We start from the raw sequence: 19,784 nt of genomic DNA, 5'->3' as shown, positions 1-19,784 counted from the left end.
CTTCTACCACGCAAAACCCCACCGCCACCGTCGGCCTGTCCAACGAGAAGGCGTTGGCATGATAGACAAACGAGCCCAGATGGACCAAAAACAAATGCAATATCTATTTTTTCGTTATTTTTTTTTTTGTATTTTGGCAAGCAACGGAGGAAGCTGACACGAGGATGGTATGATTTGATTTGCAAAACGACTTCTGCCGTGTAATTTTCACGGATTTTTTAAATACTGTTTCGTTGTTCTTTACCAAGAGAGCTTGTAGAAAATGTTATTCATCTGACTTTTTCTGAGAGAATACTTGCAGCGAGATTAGGTATAGATTTTTAATCATGTACTCTTGAGTGATGCAACCAATGTCCTTATATTGATGAAATTAAAAAATTTAGAATGCATTACAACTGGTGTGACACTGTCTTGGCCTTGATTGACATCTCTTTACCGGCAAAAAGGAAATGGCTGTTGGATTAAGAAGAGAGACTTCGAGGAAAAGTTTAGCCCTGGAGGATGTTGAGGGGCCTGAGGGCGTCGCCGCCGTCGAGGGAGTCGCGGCGCCGCCTCTCACAAAATTTTCAAATTTGGTGGAAAGTTAACCAGGGTTAAAGGAGGAGAGGGCATCGCCTACATAGATCAAATAGGCCGAGTTGGCATCCTCTCGTTGGTCTAGTCTACAGCACACCTGGTAGACTAGGTTTTTCCAAGAATTTCCCTTTTAGTTGGGTTGCCATAGGTGATAGCTCGATGGCACCGAAAATGTTTGTTTGGTACAGAGGAATTTGTCATGCGTCTGATTTTCCTTGGTTTTCTCTAACTACTGGAAATCCAAGCGGAAACGTTCGATGATCCTCGAGGACATCCTCTCTTGCTTGCAGCCTCTTTGGAACAGATCTTGCTGTACCGTGGGAAACGGGCTTAGAGCGCTCTTTCGGTAGGATAGATGGCTTCTCAATACTCCATTCAGAATAATCTTTCCTAATCTCTTCTAGGCCTCTAGGCTTAAAACTGGTTCAGTGTCACATTTCTTCAGTTGCAGGTCAAACTCTTGGAACTTCAAATGTGGCACCTCTCTCTCTATTCCGAGGCCTGCTCTTGTTACTGATTCTCAGTTGGATCCTAGATTGCGAGATGGTATTTCTTGGTACCCTAATGCATCAGCTGAGTTCTCCACTTTTTCTCTCTACAAATTTCTAAATACCAAGGGCATTGTGTGGAATCTCAAGGTCCCTCTCACAATCAAATGCATTTCATGGCTGGCTTCTTGAAACACCAGTGGCAATATTCTGAAAAGGATAGGTAAATTTCTTGGTGGCGGCTCCCCTTGTTGCTCTGAACCGCTCGAGACTGTTAATCATCTCTCTATCTCTTGTTCATTCACCTCTAAGATATGGTTCATGTTATGTTTCCATTTGAATGTCCCTTGCCCTCGATTGATCGAAAAGATCTCTGCACAAAATGGATTCTTTGTTATCTGTTTCGGCAGTTAAGTATTTGAGAGTGCCTAAAACTCAATAAAATTGTGTTTTTTGCATGGCATCCATTATAACATAGAAGATAATGCAATGACAGCGTAGGGGTGCAGAGTCTAGGCTTGCTTGTTATTGATTGGACATAAGAAATAGTGAGTTGCGTCTTAGTTCACTCTCCCCGACGGCAATAGAAGTGCATTATTTAGGAGATGTAAATGTTGAAGGAAGATATAAAGGAATAAATCATTAGTAGATGATGAGACCTTATCACATTATATCACTAAAAAGGTAAAGTTTTACTTTCTTTTCAACCTTTTTTGTTTTTCCCACTTACTTTCTTCTTCCTATTCTTGTTCTGACTTTCCTTTTATTTCTATATCGTAAAAAAATACTTTAAAGAATTTCCTTTTTGCATCTATTTGATATATCCTGTTCAATAGATTTTTTTTTTTCAATTATTTCTACTGCATATAGTATGATTTGGTTGAACAGTTCACGATATTGAAATAAGATAATCTTGACCAACCAACAAGCCCTATGGGTGCTACGTTTTCAAATTTTTAGATTTGTACGTTGAAATAACAAGTTATGCCACACATGGTTGGTACTCCTATATGGATAATGGTGCATTAAAGTCATAAAATAACTACAGATGCCAAAGGCAAATCAATCGACTTGAGTCCCCTTCCGCTTTGAAAAGCTGTGGTTGTCATATCTCCAGTCCTGGGAAATAGTTAGGGAGGCGTGGAGGGTGCCAGTGCGAGGTGACGCCATGCAGAGGGTGTCACGCAGGTTGGAGCTCACTAAACGCCGTCTTCGGCGTTGGAACCGGGAGACCGTTGGCAATGTCTTCTGGAGGTTAGAGGAGGTGGAGGCAGCGATATCGGATGTCCAGGTACGGGAGGATCGAGGTGAGGCGCTTACGGAGGCCGATCTGGCAGACCTGCGGCGATCATTAGCCTCTCATTATTCCTTATTGCGTCAGCAGGAGATTTTTTGGAGACAGAAGTCCAGAATTCAGTGGGTGAAGGATGGTGACCGGAACACTAGCTTTTTTCACCGATCGACAGTTATCAGAAGGCAGAGGAATATGATCCGCTCCTTGAGGGTTGGGGGGGGCCACCGTGTGGAGGAGGAATCGGCGGTTAGGCAGTGCTTATTTGAATTCTTTAGGTCGAGATGGACTGAGGATGGGGGGATACTTGAGACTGGAGTTCTCCCGCGGTCGGAGTTCAGAGTGGAGGAGTCAGAGAATACAGCATTGATTCAGCCAGTGACGGAGCTGGAGGTGCAGGAGGCAGTTTGGGGTCTTGCAGAGGATAAGGCCCCTGGACCGGATGGTTTCCCTCCATTCTTTTTCCGTAGATACTGGTGCATTATTCGGGAGGCAGTGGTGGCGGCAATACAGCTTTACTTCAGCCAAGCTGGCATGGCAGATGATTGGAAGGCCACCTTCATCACTTTGATACCGAAGCGTCCCGACGCTTCGGAACCGTGTCATTACAGACCCATTAGTTTATGCACCACCTTGTATAAGGTGGTGGCGAGGATCATGGTGGGGAGGATGAGGTACCTTATGCCACGTATCATTAGTCAGGAGCAGGGAGCCTTTGTGGGAGGGAGGAGCATCTCAGACAACATTTTGCTGGCCCAGGAGATGATGGGGGATCTACAGCGAGCCTCGAGGAGGCAATGCTTGATGGCAATGAAATTACTTTCTACGGCGGGCGCTAGAGAGTTTTGGGTTCCACCAGGTTTGGATTGATTGGATTCTAGGATGTGTGCATGGGCCTAGCTTCTCCATTTTGGTCAACGGCACACCATCGCCCTTCTTTCGTGCCACCATGGGGCTACGTCAGGGATGTCCTCTGTCCCCGTTTTTATTTATTATTTGCTCAGATGTGCTCTCCCGAGCTTTGCATGTTGCTTGTGGGAATCGGGAGCTGGTACCCTACTGTCCAGCCCCGGGTTCCCAACCCATCTCTCACTTACTATTTGCAGATGACTGCCTTCTACTTGCTAGGGCGAGGGTGTCGGATGCCAGAGCCCTCCAGGGCGTGCTAGCAGAGTATTGTGTAATGTCTGGGCAGAGGGTCAACCTACAAAAGTCTACCATCTTCTTCAGCCCTAGCACTGCGGGGAGGGTGCGCCGGGAGATCAGGGCGACATTAGGGATACAGGAGCAGATAGGGGCTCTGGTGTACCTTGGGGTTCCCATCACAGGGAGGAGATTACGGGTGGCAGAGTGCTCCACCCTACTGGAGAGGGTGCGGAGCAGATTACGGGGATGGAGGGCATCTTCACTTTCCATGATGGGGAGATTGACGTTGATCAGGTCAGTTCTATGTTCCATGCCTCTTTATCTGATGGCTCACACAGTAGTTCCGAAGACTGTGCTGATGGGGATTGAGCGACTCATGCGGAGATTTCTGTGGGGCTCCTATGGGGGGGGCATGGGATACACTTGGTGGCCTGGGAGAGGGTGTGTTTACCACTGCGGGAGGGTGGGCTGGGGGTGCAGTCACCCCTGGTGCGACGTGAGGCCCTCTTGGCACGGAGGGCGGTACAGTTTGTCTTGGAGCCGCATGGTTACTGGAGCCAGGTTATGATAGCCAGGTACGGCCGAGCGGGTCTCGAGGGCCAGGGGACAGCCCGGCGGAGGAGATCCTTCATGTGGCGAGAGATTGAGAGGCATGTGCCTATGGCCCTGGCGCATTCGAGGTGGCTGATCGGTGATGGACGGAGTATTGATGTGATGGCGGACCCATGGGTGGATGCACTCCCCTTGAGACTATGGCCGACGACTCTCAGCATTGAGGCGGGGGAGGGTCTCTGAGTTTCCGATATGCTCCGACCAGGAGGGGCCGAGTGGGATAGCGACAGGCTGGGCGAGCTGTTTGGAGAGCATCTAGTAGAGCGGGTTTGGTCGATTCCCCTTCCGGGGTCTGGAGGTCCAGATGTCAGAGTTTGGAGCACCACCAGTAGAGCGAGCATTGGGGTCGGTGATGTTGCCCGGATTGTTCAGCCAGGTACGCAGCCAGGGCTTGACTGTGGCTGGGTGTGGAGGTTTGGGCTACACCAGAGGGTTGCTCTCTTCCTCTGGAAGATGGCCTGGGCGCGATTGCCGACATACACAGAGCTGTGTAGACGCGGTATGGGCCTTTCCCCCTCATGCCTGGACTGTGGGGAGGATGAGTCGGTGGATCATGTTCTATTCCACTGCGTATGGGCGAGAGGTGTTTGGAGCCTGACTGGGATCCCGGAGGATACCTGGAGGAGTAGGGAGTTTTATTTGGAGGAGGTTCGGCTTTGGGCCGGTTCTGCTCGGACGCGGGGTTTGGCTATTAGGGCGTCCTGCACAGCGTATCAGATATGGTTAGCCAGGAACACCCGGGTGTTTGGTGAGCGTCGGCTGTCCCTACGGTTTGTGATGGAGCGGGCCTGTTCTCAGGCGACAGAGATGATCCAGGCAGGGCCAGCTCATAGACCTTTGATAGCTCGGGACATCTGGGGATCCTACAGTGCTTCGGCAGCTCCACATAGGGTATTCTTTACCTGGGAGCCCCCACCCCCGAGTTTCCTCAAGGTCAATTTTGATGGCTCTGTCTTGGATGGTGGTAGGAGGGGAGGGGTCGGTTTTGTTGTTAGGGGCCCGACGTCCGATGTGGTGGCAGCAAGGGGCCGTCAGATTTTTGATACTTCGGTCCCAGGGGCAGAGTTGCGAGCGGCTTGGATGGGCTTGTCCTATGTGCGGCGCGTACTTCGAGCGAGTTCGGTTCTTCTGGAGGGCGACTCGGCTACGGTGATTAGCTGGATTCGCAGGGGCCCGGTTGGTCACGGAGATGCCCATCCTCTGCTTCGTGACATTTGGATGATGGTGAGAGAGGGTGTTACGCTACAGGCTACGCATGTATATCGTGAGGCCAATGGGGCGGCCGATTGGGTGGCCGCGTTTGTTGCGAGCCACTCTGGAGGCACCCTATGGGCTGGGGAGAGGGAGATGCCCGGAGCACTTCGGGACATTTTGTATTCTGACTCTTTAGGGTGTATTCGTACCCGTGATGTATGAAATGCCCGTTTAAGCAAAAAAAAAAAAAAAAAAAAAAAAAAAAAAAAAAAAAAAAAAAAAAACCAATTCTCAATAAAAACCATTATAATTTTATTATGGTGGAACTGGAAGTTCTAAGTTCTTACTTTTTTGAAAATTGGGTTTATACAACCCACTTACATCCAAATACCAAATGCAAGTATATACTTGATTTTAAAAGAGGCCACCATAGTATAGAAACAATATACAATATTAGAGTAGCAGAAATTCATATTTGACTATGTCCATGACTTGAAATGAACTGCACGTATCAGACTGCCTAGTTTCTAACTCCACATTTATACTTGATGGTGGAACAAATTAGTATTGGAGAGTTATTGGCATTTAAATTAGTATTGGAGAGTTATTCGCATTTGTAATGTCTTTTCCTCGAGTTGTAAGTTAGGTGATTCTGATATCATTTCCTAAAATTGATTATTGGTCAATAAAAGAGAAATTGTATGATGTGTTTATATAGACTTGAATCAAACTCAAAATAATTGATTCCGATCCAATTAGTCTAAACAACAACTATGAAAGTTATAATTTTTTTTTTCTTTTTGTGAAAATGAGGAATAAAATGCATACAGTTGAGTGTATTATAATTTATCCATATTAAATTCAAGCCAAATGTATGCAATCGGATGAACCATAAAATGATGCAGCTAATGGCAACAACCTACTACACTGGAGGCAATCAGCTGGGCCTACTAATTGGTTCGTTCAAGACTAGAAAAAGCATAACCTAAACTTGACTTGCTTTTTATTCACCTCACAATTTTGAATCAAGACCCGACCATCAACTAATCAACCAATCCCAAGCTAAGTTGATAAAAAGCATTTTAGGCTCATTGGGTCAATTGGCTTAGATCGATTAAAGCAAAACCTAAATTTACCTCAAAGCAATGGTAGGCCCAGTCGAACATAGGTTCATGTCTCATACAAAGATAAAATAAAGTATCCCATTAATTATGTATTTAAAAGAAAACTAAAAAACAACAATGATAAGCATATTAGATGGAAAATAATTAAAACAAGCAAATAATCTATGCTATGCACGAAAAATTAAAACATTAAAAAATAAAATTTGCTTTCAACTTATCCCCCCCCCCCCCCCCCCCCCCCAAGCCCCAAAAAAAAAAAAAATCTCAGGGCTATTTAGGTCATTTCGTCCCTATTTCCCGCCATTTGCCACCCCGGTCGCGGGTGCAACGACAACGAGAAGCCGAACCGTATTACCGGAAACCCTAATTCGAGTTAGCAATCGCCTGGTTTCTCTCTCCATCATGGCCTCCCCGAACTCCCCAACCGACCGAAACCTTAACCCTAGTTTCCCCCTTCTTCCTCCCCCAACTGAACTCTAGAATAAGATCAAGGGGGAGCAGGATTCACCCCTGGCTCAGTGCTAGAATTCGAGACGAATCTAGCGTCCAGAGGCTCTAGATTTAGGTTTGGAGGGGGTGGGAGGAGAGAGAGAGAGAGAGAGAAGAGGCGGGGGATTGGCGTTGCGGGAAGCAGCAGGGCACCACCTAGCGTTCAGCATGAAGGACGCCGAGTCGGCGTCGCTGGTGGCGGTTGCGATCGACGACGATAGGAATAGCCAGCACGCGCTGAAATGGGCGGCGGACCATGTCTTGACGCGGGGGCAGATCTTCTATCTCCTCCATGTCCGCCGGAAGATCCCTAGCATCCAAACTCCAAGTCAGCCTACTCCCTTCTCTTGTTTTGTTACATAAAAATTTGATTTTCATTGCATTCAGCGTGTTTTATCGGTGTTTTGCGTTGAAAGGCAGCTCAAAATTTGATCTTTTGGATAATATAGATGTGTGTAGTATTGTAGTAGTAGTAGTATTGTATATTTAGATGTGTGTAAGCCATATATTTAACGGTATGGTTCTAATCAGCTAGGGAAATTGTTACTGATTATCCCAAGAAGTCAGTGGAAATATATCAAATTTATAGGATGTTGACCTGCGAAAGTTATCTAAAACTTCTATCGGGCTTATTTTATGGATTAAAGTAGGCTCACTCCAAGTTTGAAAATATTTTACTTCTGGATTAAAGTTATGTTATTTCACTAAATATGCTATATCGTCTGACTTTGTCTTCTTTCTTTAGTTTTTAATAATTGAAATTTAGATGATAATTTCCATGACAAGAGAAATAATGGTTGAAGAAGATTTGGTTTGTTGGTTCCGTCTTTTGCTGCTAAGAAACCTGAATGGAGACGTATTGGTTGGAAATGCACCCATATATAATATTTTATTCCTTTGGAAGGGTAGAACTTGTATGTGCTGATTAGGATATCTTATTTGTAATAAGCTGCTTTTGTTTTTGCTTAAAATTACTCCTCGATATTCTGCTCCTACGGTTAAATTGATCTCTTTGAATTCCTATTGATTGGCATGATGATATACTTTTCCTTGTTTTCTGAAGTTTATATTTAATTATTTTCCTTGTTCTGATTAAATAATTCTTTAGAAATCTTTATTCAATATACAGTTGGACAGCAGCTTTCAATATCAGAAGTGAACGATGGTGTTGCTTCTTCCTGTCTTGAACGAATGGACTTTCAAACTAAAGAACTACTTCTTCCTTTTCAATGTTTCTGCAACAGAAGTGGGGTATGTAATTGGCCATCTTTTCTGAGGAAAGTTTATACTCTCAGAGAGTATGAGTACACCATGCTGCAAGGCTTTAATTGTTTTATAGGATAGAACAGAAATACAAGTCAATCATTCTTGATACTTCAAATCAATACAACCAGTTATAATGTTTTATTCCTTGTGTAAAAATGTGATTTAAAATTTTAAAACATTTCCATAAGACATTTTCCCTTAAAAGTGATGCAGGGAGCAATTGTAAGAATCCATATCATTCACTCTTTGCATTTTTTTTTTTAAATTATGTTCTGCATGATTTACACAGTTTTTTCCCTCTCTACTGTTATGGTAATTCTATATTTCATGTCTCTGAACTGTTTTTTTAATTTTTTGAAAGAGAGACATTGTATCTGTAAACTTCAGATTGCACTGCTTTTCTGATGTCTTCTTTTCGAGGAAAACATTTCTATATGTCTATATTCATATACAAATATGTATTAAAATTTTGTAACTAGGAATCCGATTTCGAACTTTGTATTTTTGTCTCAAACTACAAATTTTTTCCTACTACTTGTTACAGTTAAGAATCTTGCTTACACATCAATGTTTCCTACATAGTATTGGCAAATCATAGGTGCTCGTATGCTTGATTTTCATTTAGGGCCGTTTAGATATTTGATGGGCGCACGTCATCGAAAAGTCCCTGCTTACAGGGATCATGTTATTGAGGGCAGTGAAGTGGATATGCTGTTTCTTCATTAAAATAGCAATATACTTACTGAGCAGATTGTGTATATCACCTTAACTTTCCTATAAATGCCATTCCAAATTCAGAAGCGCATGGACCTTGCAACATCAGAATATGTCATGTTACTCAGGAATTGCAAGCTTGAACCTGGCAAGATTATTGCTGCCTAACAAATTATCTATCAAGTTTTCAATTGTTACCTAGGGATCGCTGATGGGATCATTTCCGAATTTGCAAATACATCATATTGAACGGGGCAATAGAGCAAGATCTTTTTTTAAAGAGAAAGAAAAACCTAACAGTGGAAGATCTTTATATTTGTATAAGATTGATATCAGTTGCTCATAGTTTGTCCTCTGTTTAAAGTCCAATTTTTCATACATTTATACTTTGATCGACATAATTGAACCATGTAGATGAGGTTCAGTTTTGAATTAATTAAGCTTGTTCAAAAGAAGCTCATTTAAACACTCCGTTGAACCCATGCAAGTTTTGTGTTGTATCTGGTTCTTAGGGATGGCCTACGAAGGTTATGGTCCCTTCAAGACTTACTAACTGCATTTTTCTCAAATTCCTTATACATGCTGTCATTTCAACCTATAGAATGTCTTGTTTCACCTGTGGTTATATGGATTTTCTAATCCTTTCATAGGATTGCACATTTTCTTTTCTTTCATTTTTTTTAGTTTTTGTGTGTTTTTCTTCCAGTTTTTCCTTTTTGTTTGGTGGAGACATTGGCTTCTTTTATTTTTCTCATGTTTGTTTATCTTTTGTAAATGCAGCTGCAGTTCAAGGAAGTCATTTTGGATGACACTGATGTACCAAAGGCAATTGTTGATTTTATTGCAGACCGGATCATTGACAAACTAATCTTTGGGGCATCATCTAGAAATGCATTGATTAGGTACCTATTTTCCAATGTTAAACATTCTATAACCTTACTGCTTTATTTTTTGTTCGATGTTACTACTAAACTTTTTTACAATTTCTTTTTAGTTTTTCCTTGAAGATTTGTTAACTTTGGTTTCTGGTGTAGCAGATCTTTTAAGCCAGCAGATGTGCCTACCACTGTTTCTAAGACTGCACCAGAGTTTTGCTCTATATATGTTATATCAAAGGGGAAGTTATCTTCAACTAGGCCTGCTACTCGTCCAATTACACAACGACCAGCTTGCGAGTTTGAAACTGACAGCGCCAGAAATCAATTCCAGTCTATCAAAAGTTTGTCAATCTGATATAATTACTTTTTATATTATCTGATTCGTAGTTTATCACATCTATATCTTTTTACTCCAATTTTTGTTTCCACCTGTGCTGATTGTTCCAATGCATGTGAATATTTACAGGTGAACCAGATTCCAGTTACCATACTGGAGCACCTGCAAGGTTAGGCGACCACTTTGTCTTCACTATATTTTCATAAAAATTGATTTAAAAGAGTACTTGTTATCATATTTATTAGCACTGTCATTGATATTTACTCTTGTTTTCTTTTTGAGAACTATGACGGGAGGAAGCCTGGCCATAATTGGGGTGAGGATGGGATTCGAACCTAAGTCACTTGTACCAACACTCAATGACTTTACCAAGTACCAACCGAGCTAGTTGGTACCCTCATTTCCACTTGCTATATCGCTTCTAAACCATAACGCCAATAATTGATGCCTTCACAAATTCTAATGAACATTTTTCTGGCTACAAATTCTTTCTATGAAAGTTAATTAGTTCAGGTGGTTGAGCCTCCCCTTACTGAATTTAAACCAGGGACTGTTTCATTTATTGGAAAATTGTGTACTGGCCGGTGATAATCCAAAAACAACTGAGAGCAAAAGAAAAAAAAATCCATGTACGAATGCTATGGTTGAATAAAGAGTACTCTTAATCACTGTTGGGATCTTCTATCTGATCCGGATCTTTGGGTGGTGGAATATGCACATGATGTCTGTGTTGTCTTCTGTTGTCAGATAACAAGACATTTATCTGTTTCTTCAAGGATCTTCTGACTGGTTTCAATATCTATCAGACTTAGACATTATCATTTATCTGTTTTGGCATTGTTACTAAATTATTATACTCTTTATCCATTATGAAAGATCATGGATGCTATTATCATGCCATGGGGAACTCGGTATTGTTGCTTCATTCCTTCCTATTTATTAGGCCTTCTTATGTTGAAGTTCATCTTGCTGTTGCTAAATGTTTTATCAGGTTTCATCCAGCTGCAATTGGTTATGGTGGTGAAAATGGGTCATTTGAAAGGAGTTTTGAAGCCAGAATTAGCAAGAAGATCAGTAGGGATAGCCATGCAAGGGGTTGTCTTGACTTTTCATATCAGAGTGCAGCTTCATGTCCCAGCCCAAGTAGGACAAGTATTGACCAATCAAACACTTATGTTCCTCCACAATTTTGTCTTACTGGGGAACCCCAATCTTTTATGTCTAATGCAAGCAGTGAATACAGTTTCCATAGCTTCCATGATGAGCAACAGAAAAGCTTGGTGTCAAACAAGAATACCAGTGCATATTGTTCAAGTGGTTCAGGATCCAGCAGATATGAGCGTTCATCTTGGATCTTGAAGGAGGAATCTTCTTCTTTGTCCGACCACTCAGTGGTATGCTCGGTTGTTTCTCCAATATTAAATTCTTAAACTTTCCGAGGATTTTTTATCATTATGTTTCTACCATATTTGCAAGTAATGACCAACAAGACTCAATTCGTGTATTTGAGAGGCTCCATAGAATATAGATCTTTTGGCAGAATTAGCTATACATGGCAAAGACTTGCTTATCAGTAAGAGAAAGTTCTTTCACATTTTTCTCACAACTTTCATCTGACATGTTTTATTGCATTCCACATTTTAGCTGATCCCTTCTCACCAATTTGATCCTTGTGAAGCTATCCTATGGCTTTATGACTTTTATCACTTGCTCCTTTACTGATGCTGCACCTAATCTTCTTTTAGTATACCAACTACTATCTTTGTCCTTAAAACTGTTCGAGACATCATTCTTGGACATCTCTTCTCAATGGATATTCAATATGCTCTTGTTTTAGTATTCTTCCCAAAATTGTGTTCCATGAAAACTGTAAAGAAATAAGTGCTTAATGCAAATGTTGGTGTAGCATTAGCCTAGTCAAAAAATAACCTGTCTAACTAAAACTAGTTCTTGTGCTTGTTTACACCTTCTTATGTTGTCCTCGCATTACAGTCCCCTAAGTATATCAGTCATCATGTATACCACCTTGCGTTTTATTGGGCTGTAACGTACTAACTATGAAGTGAATAAACTATGGTTTCCCCTGTCTTTAAATCCATACATTTTGTACATTAACATGTAGACTGAGCAAAGTGCCTAACTCTTTGCGTAGTCTTGGGTCTTCCCATGGATGGGTTTAAATTTTCTCCCTTGGATGCCAAACATTGTGGTCTATTTTGCAGACTTATAAATTCACCAGTTCATTAGTATTTTACCTTATTCTAATGTAATCTTGGCTGGTCTATCATTTCAGTTAATCTTTGAATGTTGATGGGATTAAATTTAGGATTCCCTTGATGAGATGTATAGTCAAAGAAACTGCAGATTGGTTGACTAGGACTCAGATGGTTGACGATGGAAACTCTGTCCACATTCTCATGGTATCTATGTATAGAGAACAAAAATTGAAGAAAGAATAAAAAAAAAGAAATTTATGAGAGTGATATGATATAAACAGAGAAACTCTATATGGCGAAAGGTCATACAGAATACTTCTAGCTTTCAAAGTAACCTAGATAAAATGTCTATGAACAATGGACTAGCGTATAATGGTTATATATAATATTTTCATGAGACTTAGTTACACCACCCATACCCTGACTGTCATTTTCAAGTCTGTGTAACACGAGTGAACAACTTTTAGGGGGTAAGGCATATTTATCTAGAATGATAGAATCTATGTCTTGAAAGTTCTACATTCATTTCCTAGTGGATTCTGTCCAAACCTTTTCTAAAATATATATCATTTCTAGACTCGGAAAGTTTGTCTCTTACACTAAATTTTATGATTAATTTATGAATTCAACTACTCGGGTCATGAGTAATCACCATAATCATTTATATAATAGATATTAGCTTATAAAAATTATACAGTTATAAGTGAAAAACTGAGAGAGGATCTGGGACAGCTTGGTGGATCCAGGTCGAAGAAGAAACCATATATGTCCTGATATATGGTCAGAAAACAAGGTAAGACACAGACTTGACATGGTTTTAATATTATGCTTTTTGGGCACGTTTGCTCCTGTAGAAAGCATGTATACTTTTTTTTTTTTAGCAAAAGAAGGCATCTACACTTGATACACAAGATTTTGCAAGTAACCATATGTCTTGTACTTCTAAAGAAGAGTCTGTTCATGTGTCCTAGAGGGTTTTACTGATGTCCTTAAAAGCTCGTACAAGTTTCTAGTAGATTTGTACATGTCCCACGTGGATGTACAAGTACCATGTAGGGTAGTAAATGCCTTCCAGACTTTTGCTCCCAGCACATAAGGCTTATACGCATATTTTAGGGATTTTTTCAAATGGCCTAGGAGGTATGAAAGTCAGCGGAGGCTTTTGGGTATGACAAATAATCTTTTACATGTCCAAGGAGGCTTCTCATACAAGTGTTATATGAACTTTGAGAAATGCCAAGGAGATTAACGCTTTTGTACATTGTAACAAAAGCTCATGTTTCTTGCATAAATGTTCTGACTTATAGTGGAATCTGTACAACGGCTCAGAAGGCTTTATGAGTCCCAAGAGACTTTTTACGTATAGTGGAATCTGTACAACGGCTCAGAAGGCTTTATGAGTGCAACATTTTGATGATCTTTACCAGTGCCTTGGAATGTTGGTACAAGAGCCCTCATGGCTTGAAAAATTGCCTTGAATACTTGTACAAGTTCTAGGCAGTTCATATGTGTGTCATTGGCACTTGTACAAGTTTCATACAGGCTTTTATAACTGTCTAGTTGCATTCATGAACTTGTATGAGTGCCTCATAGGACTGTAGATGTTCCCTTGAGGGTTGTATGAGTGCCTAAGTATTGCAATTGCCCCTAGAGGGCTTTCAGGTTCACACACTCAGCCTCAAGAAGATCAAGTTGTTTTCTAGAGCCATGCTCGTGTCTTATTACGTCCAGTGCAAATAGGACATTCTTCTCTTCTATGTATAAGGACATGGTTATGTGGGTTGTCAGTATGTCTTGGCAAAAAAGTCATTTATTTCAGCTTCTTGAGTGCGAACTGGATTCACTGCTTGGCACCACTCTTTATAGTGTCTATGCTGGCAACTCACTGTAATTCTGGGGAGATGTGCCGGATTTGAATTTAGATGGTTCATTCTCACCACATTTCCCAAAAGAATATTTTAGGTTCTTGACTAACCTTCCATACACTTTAATGCCAGGTTTTGGTGCCAATGAACCCTCTGAATTCAAAGGAGAAATATTTAATACTTTATTGGGAACTGAACATATTAAGGGCTTGTTTAGGTAATCCAACAAGATTTGGGCTGAATTTCCTACTAGATTCATGGACTCAGTAAGTCCACTAGAGCATGGCCCATATCAACCCAACACCCCCTAGCCCGAATCCATGTGTCTTTTTTTCTTCTTATAGATTAACAGGCCCATAGGGTAAGATCTAGGCTGGGCCTTTAGTGGGCCCTTAGAAGATGCGGGCTGGGTGGGCCAACAGGCATGATTCCTGCAGGATATTCCTACAGGAACATCCAAACATGCCTTAAATAGTTGAAGCCACCCTATAGGGACATTTTCTTTTGGTTGAGGGGAGCGGGAGGGGGTGTTTGATGACATTTCTCATGCCAATCCTATATAATTCTGTTGGTGGAATTTTAATGGGTGGGTATTTAGTGACATTGCATTGCTTGAATGTAATGGCAGGGTGGAACAAGCAAATGCTAATAGAATGTCACTCAAAATCTTATGGCGGCAATGAGTTTTAGTAGTTTTGGATGCTGGCCGGATGAGATCCAAGTAGATCAGGTTGCTACTTTCTTAGGGTTTTGTCCCATAGTGTAAGGTATTGATAACTTGGTAGTTCCACTTATCCTTCAACATCATTTTCTTTTAGACAAAGAATTAAGCACTTGCCGTCTATACGTACCTCTTTAGATAATATGGTCCTTGTAGAAAGTGCAGCACTAGAAATGTTAGGAACAAACAATACTCTGGGAAGCTCTCTCTGCATCATTCCTTAGATATTGTCTAATTGCTTGGAATTGTCATGCTGATTTTCTTGTTCCTTCATTTGGATTATGCCTGCATTCACCACTATTTTTCATTAAACTCTTTTATATCAATATTTTTCAGGAAGACATCAAAGCTAAGATGAGACGACTGAAGTTTGAGCCAAGGCAGATGAAGGATATGTCAGAAGATACTTGTAAAGAGGTATATAATGCAAAACAATATGTGAAACTTATTATTTGTGTAAAAAATCTTAACTCATAGATGATGCAACACCACTTGGTTGGGGGTAAATGATACGCATATGGTATACAGAAGCAATATTTTCCCAAGCCTTGTAATTCGTCTATACAGAAATTAATTTTTCTTTCATTGAGGCTCGACTAAATATAACTTTTAACATACTTGTATGGCATTTTATACTCTATAGAAGCAAATAAAAGTTTATAGATGTTCACATTTTATTTCCCACTGATGAATGCTCACTCTTCTTTTTCCTCTCCCACAAAGTTTCTGTTGCCTCCAATTTATGAATTTGTTTTCTGCAGTCAATATGAAATAGTCTTTTTGCAAATACAGGCAAATTATGGCAAGGCTGATGGAGCGCTGAGAATGGAAGAGACAAGGTTGGCCGGAGATATGAGACCACATATGGCAGAAAAGGAGCAGAACTCTAAGGCGTTGCTTCAAAGGAATTTTTCAGATTGTTTTCATTCAAACATTCGTTATAGGAGATATACTGTTGAAGAGATTCAGAAGGCGACAGATAACTTTTTGGATGCCTTAAAGATTGGGGAGGGAGGATATGGACCTGTTTACAAATGTAACCTTGATCATACTGTTGTTGCAATTAAGATTCTTCGATCTGATCCAACTCAAGGAATGAAACAATTTCATCAAGAGGTATGCAGAAATATCATGCTATCTTTCTTTTTCTCAAATCTTTTCCCATCTTATATCTATAGCCTAGTCTCAATCTTCAGTTGTTTTTTTATATATGATTTGCACATCAAAGTTTTGATGTCTTAATGAAATAAAAAAGTACATCAAACCAAAAGGCCACATTACCAAAGTTTTGATATCTTAGTTGAATAAAAAAGAGCATCAAACCAAGAGGCTGCATTAATATAGGTGCAGCGAAGCAGGAAATAAGAAAATCCAGTCTTTATAAAATCCATTGGTATCAGCAAGTGTTAAATACTAGCTAACCACTTGCAGGTTTGATAAATCTTCAACTGCAACTGGTATATGTGATCTTATTGCTGTAGTTTATCTGTTGTATCTGCTTTCATTTCTGGAACTTGAATGCAGCTTTGCTAAAATATCCCATCTTGGTGGTTCTATGTAGAAATGTCAGTTGTGACCTCAGAGATATGTTTCTTACGCTGCTATATTTATTATCTTATTATGTTTTATCTAATAAACACAATCTTGATTCAGTCACTATGACTAAAAAGACTTATCCCTTATATTCAGAAATTGGATTTTAAATCTTTTCTCATCAGTGGTTCTTATCGAAACTAAGCTCTTTTATCAAGATAGCTTATTTGTCGAAAGCTCATGTGGAGAATGGACAATGTTATAGACAGGAATTCCCTTGTGTTTTGGACAATGAAGCAGTATTTTGTGCTTAACCACTCATAATTCTTCTCACACTTGGTTACCTATTTGCTTTTATATTCAATTCGACTTTTTTGGATTCCATGTTTATTTTGATTGCCTAGTCTGCTTATAGTATTTAGTCACTGCATCATCCTGAAATTTTAAAAAACTCACCTTTAACATTCAAAATTCTTCAGATTGAGGTTTTGAGCTGCATACGCCATCCAAATATGGTCCTCCTCATGGGTGCATGCCCAGAATATGGATGCCTGGTGTATGAACACATGGCCAATGGCAGCCTTGAGGACCGCCTTTTCTGCCAAAACGGCACTCGACCACTCTCTTGGCAGCTGCGTTTCAAGATTGCAGCAGAAATAGCTACTGGCCTGCTCTTTCTCCACCAGACTAAGCCCGAGCCTCTTGTCCATCGTGATCTCAAGCCTGGCAATATCCTCCTTGACCAGAACTTTGTCAGCAAGATTGCAGATGTCGGCCTTGCACGCCTTATTCCTCCTGCTGCAGGCTTAGCTATTACTCAATATTGCATGACTGCTGCAGCTGGAACTTTTTGTTACATTGACCCTGAGTACCAGACAACTGGATTGCTTGGCGTTAAATCTGATATCTATGCCCTTGGAATCATCCTCCTACAGCTGATCACTGCACAACCACCCATGGGGCTTGCACATATTGTTGAAAATGCTTTGGAGAACGGAACTCTTGGTGATCTATTGGATCCTAACGTGACAGATTGGCCGATGGAGGAGACAGTTAAGCTCGCACAGTTGGCTCTGAAGTGCGCTGAGCTTCGACGCAAAGATCGTCCAGATTTAGCTCATGTCATATTACCAGAGCTGAATCGATTGCGGGCAGTGGCTGCATCGGCAGAAGGCTCCTTAAGGTATCACTGTCAGCCACGTTATGGAAGCTTCAGGTTACCATGTTGAAACTGTCCACTCATCAGTGTCTTTCAAGTCATGTGATACAATGAAATAGTGTTCTTATTTTCTTCATGTAATTTAGAAATATTTTTTCTATGTACATGATTTTTTTCGTTGACAGAGATTATTGTCTTCTGTTTATATATAGCAGTTTCTCAATGACTGAATGGTGGAGTAATCTTTCTTTGAATAAGAAGACATCACCTCACCAAGCTGTTAAAGTCTTTGATAGTTGTACGAAGTTGTCTGGGATTAAACCCTGCTTTCATCGGCGTAGGGCAACACCACAGGTCTCACACGCTTTTCCACCAATTTCTGCTTCAAGGTATTAACTCAAGTGGTTGTAGGTTTGGTTAGGCGACCTCCGCAGTCTTGAGAGCCACTCAACTTACGGGCGACAATGACAGTCTTCTTGTACTTACGTATCTAGCTTAAAAGATAACAACACCAACAACAACAACAATAAAAAAGAAAAGAATCGCATGCTTATCTGTGTCTGTATATGTTTATATGCATATAGAGAGAGTAATGCTAGAGTGCTAACATAGGATTTGGGACCAAATCTTTTCAACACTAAACCAATGGAGCCATCTCAAAGTTTTAATCTATGATATTGATCATGATCTATGATATCTAAATTGCCTAGAAACTAACAATTATGTATATTAGAGATTTCTTACCTTTGTATCAAGTCGATACAACTTGATACAAAATGGACAATGCTAATAGTATGAACCATACCTTGATTTGGTTTATAATTTCGAAGCATCTAACTCTATGGAAGTTCGGCTAGTATTTGTTTTTAGCTCACTAATTATATTGCTAAAGAATGTTTCACGCCCACTTGATGCATAGGGAAGCAACCTCCAAAATACTTGAGTTGTGGTTTCTTGGCTATTTAGACATTGTAGATCAATGTCAACTATGTGAATATTCCTTTTGAAAGGCCTGCCAATGATGATAAACCATAACACTTGGTGGAAATCCTTTAAACGAGGGTAATGTTCTGTTTAGTAGAAGCTCGGTTGGCTTCTATAAGCTAAAAATGACTTTTTCATGTTCCTTAAATAACCGATATGATGTTTTTCTCCCTTCAATTATCTTCAGCTTATAAATGAAAACAATTGAATAGTTTAAAATGCATCAATAGAGCGGTATGACAATTATTACATTGTTTTAAATTTTAAGAGTGAAATTAACACTGAAAAAGCAATTTTGTCTATCAGATTGCATAAATCCTCATAAAATTCTGAGTATGAGTAGGAATCTATAGACAGCTAAACAACTAACTACATATGAGGGGTATATGAGTTCTCATCTCCACATGTTCTTTAATAAAGTTAGATTTTATCTTACAGTATAGCTATTAGAAGACATAAACAAAAATCAGCATCTCATTGGCATTGTTAGATTACAAGCAGATAAATGAAATCATGATTGCATATTTAAAGAAAGGAGCGGTTAATAAATTAGCAGTTGGAGTGAAAAAGTTAGACCCCATGTTATGAGGCATATAAAAAATAGGAATGCAGCACGACTCAAAACATAGGTGCCCATATATCCTCCAGAGTGAGGACATCAATAGCTGCACTGCCATTGAATTGGGATCAAGAACTAGACAATTGAGATCTTTTTAAGTTCCATTGGGATCATTATGTGCTTTCAGACCAATGAACATTTTGCTGGCTCTGTTTTTCAGAGATTCTATTATCGACCAAGAACCTAAACCTGCTATCTGAATTTCATGTTTTAGTAGGAGATCTCATCACAGCATAAGCAATGGATCTACATCCCTGTCAGGCATACAACATGGATTGAAGCACATAATAGTCCCATTTTTTTATATGCGTTTTTTTTTAGTAAAATGGTTGAAACCCACCACAACATTACATTGATAAATGAAATGTTTTTTTACATACATTTAGTTGCGAGGAGTGCTCACTGATTTCCCTAGTTTCACATGCACTGCTGTTATTCTTATCGTCTCGCAGCTGTTTTTTAAAGAATTGGAGAATTTGCAGGCTCCTTCTAGGGGGGCGGAAGGCATGGCACTGTTCTTTGTCTGCTGCAACCCAAATTGCAGTCACAGGTGGAGGGATTGATGAAAGTGA

At 40.4% G+C, this 19,784-nt stretch overlaps 1 protein-coding gene across 1 annotated transcript; it reads left to right on the top strand.

The window, feature by feature from the left end:
• The first annotated feature begins 6,803 nt into the window (after positions 1-6,803).
• Positions 6,804-19,727, top strand: LOC103705119 (U-box domain-containing protein 35-like). Its single transcript, XM_008788737.4, has 9 exons — positions 6,804-7,248; positions 8,050-8,171; positions 9,681-9,802; positions 9,938-10,119; positions 10,245-10,284; positions 11,107-11,509; positions 15,254-15,334; positions 15,710-16,033; positions 16,930-19,727. Exons 1-9 carry the CDS (start codon positions 7,089-7,091, stop codon positions 17,677-17,679), a joined length of 2,184 nt encoding a protein of 727 aa, XP_008786959.2. The 5' UTR covers positions 6,804-7,088; the 3' UTR covers positions 17,680-19,727.
• The last annotated feature ends 57 nt before the right edge of the window (positions 19,728-19,784 follow it).

The sequence above is a fragment of the Phoenix dactylifera genome, chromosome 6 (assembly GCF_009389715.1).
Source record: "Phoenix dactylifera cultivar Barhee BC4 chromosome 6, palm_55x_up_171113_PBpolish2nd_filt_p, whole genome shotgun sequence".
NCBI classification, from domain to species: Eukaryota; Viridiplantae; Streptophyta; class Magnoliopsida; order Arecales; family Arecaceae; genus Phoenix; species Phoenix dactylifera.
The sequence above is the reverse complement of the archived record's forward strand: the minus strand, read 5'-3'. Positions and strand labels throughout refer to the sequence as shown.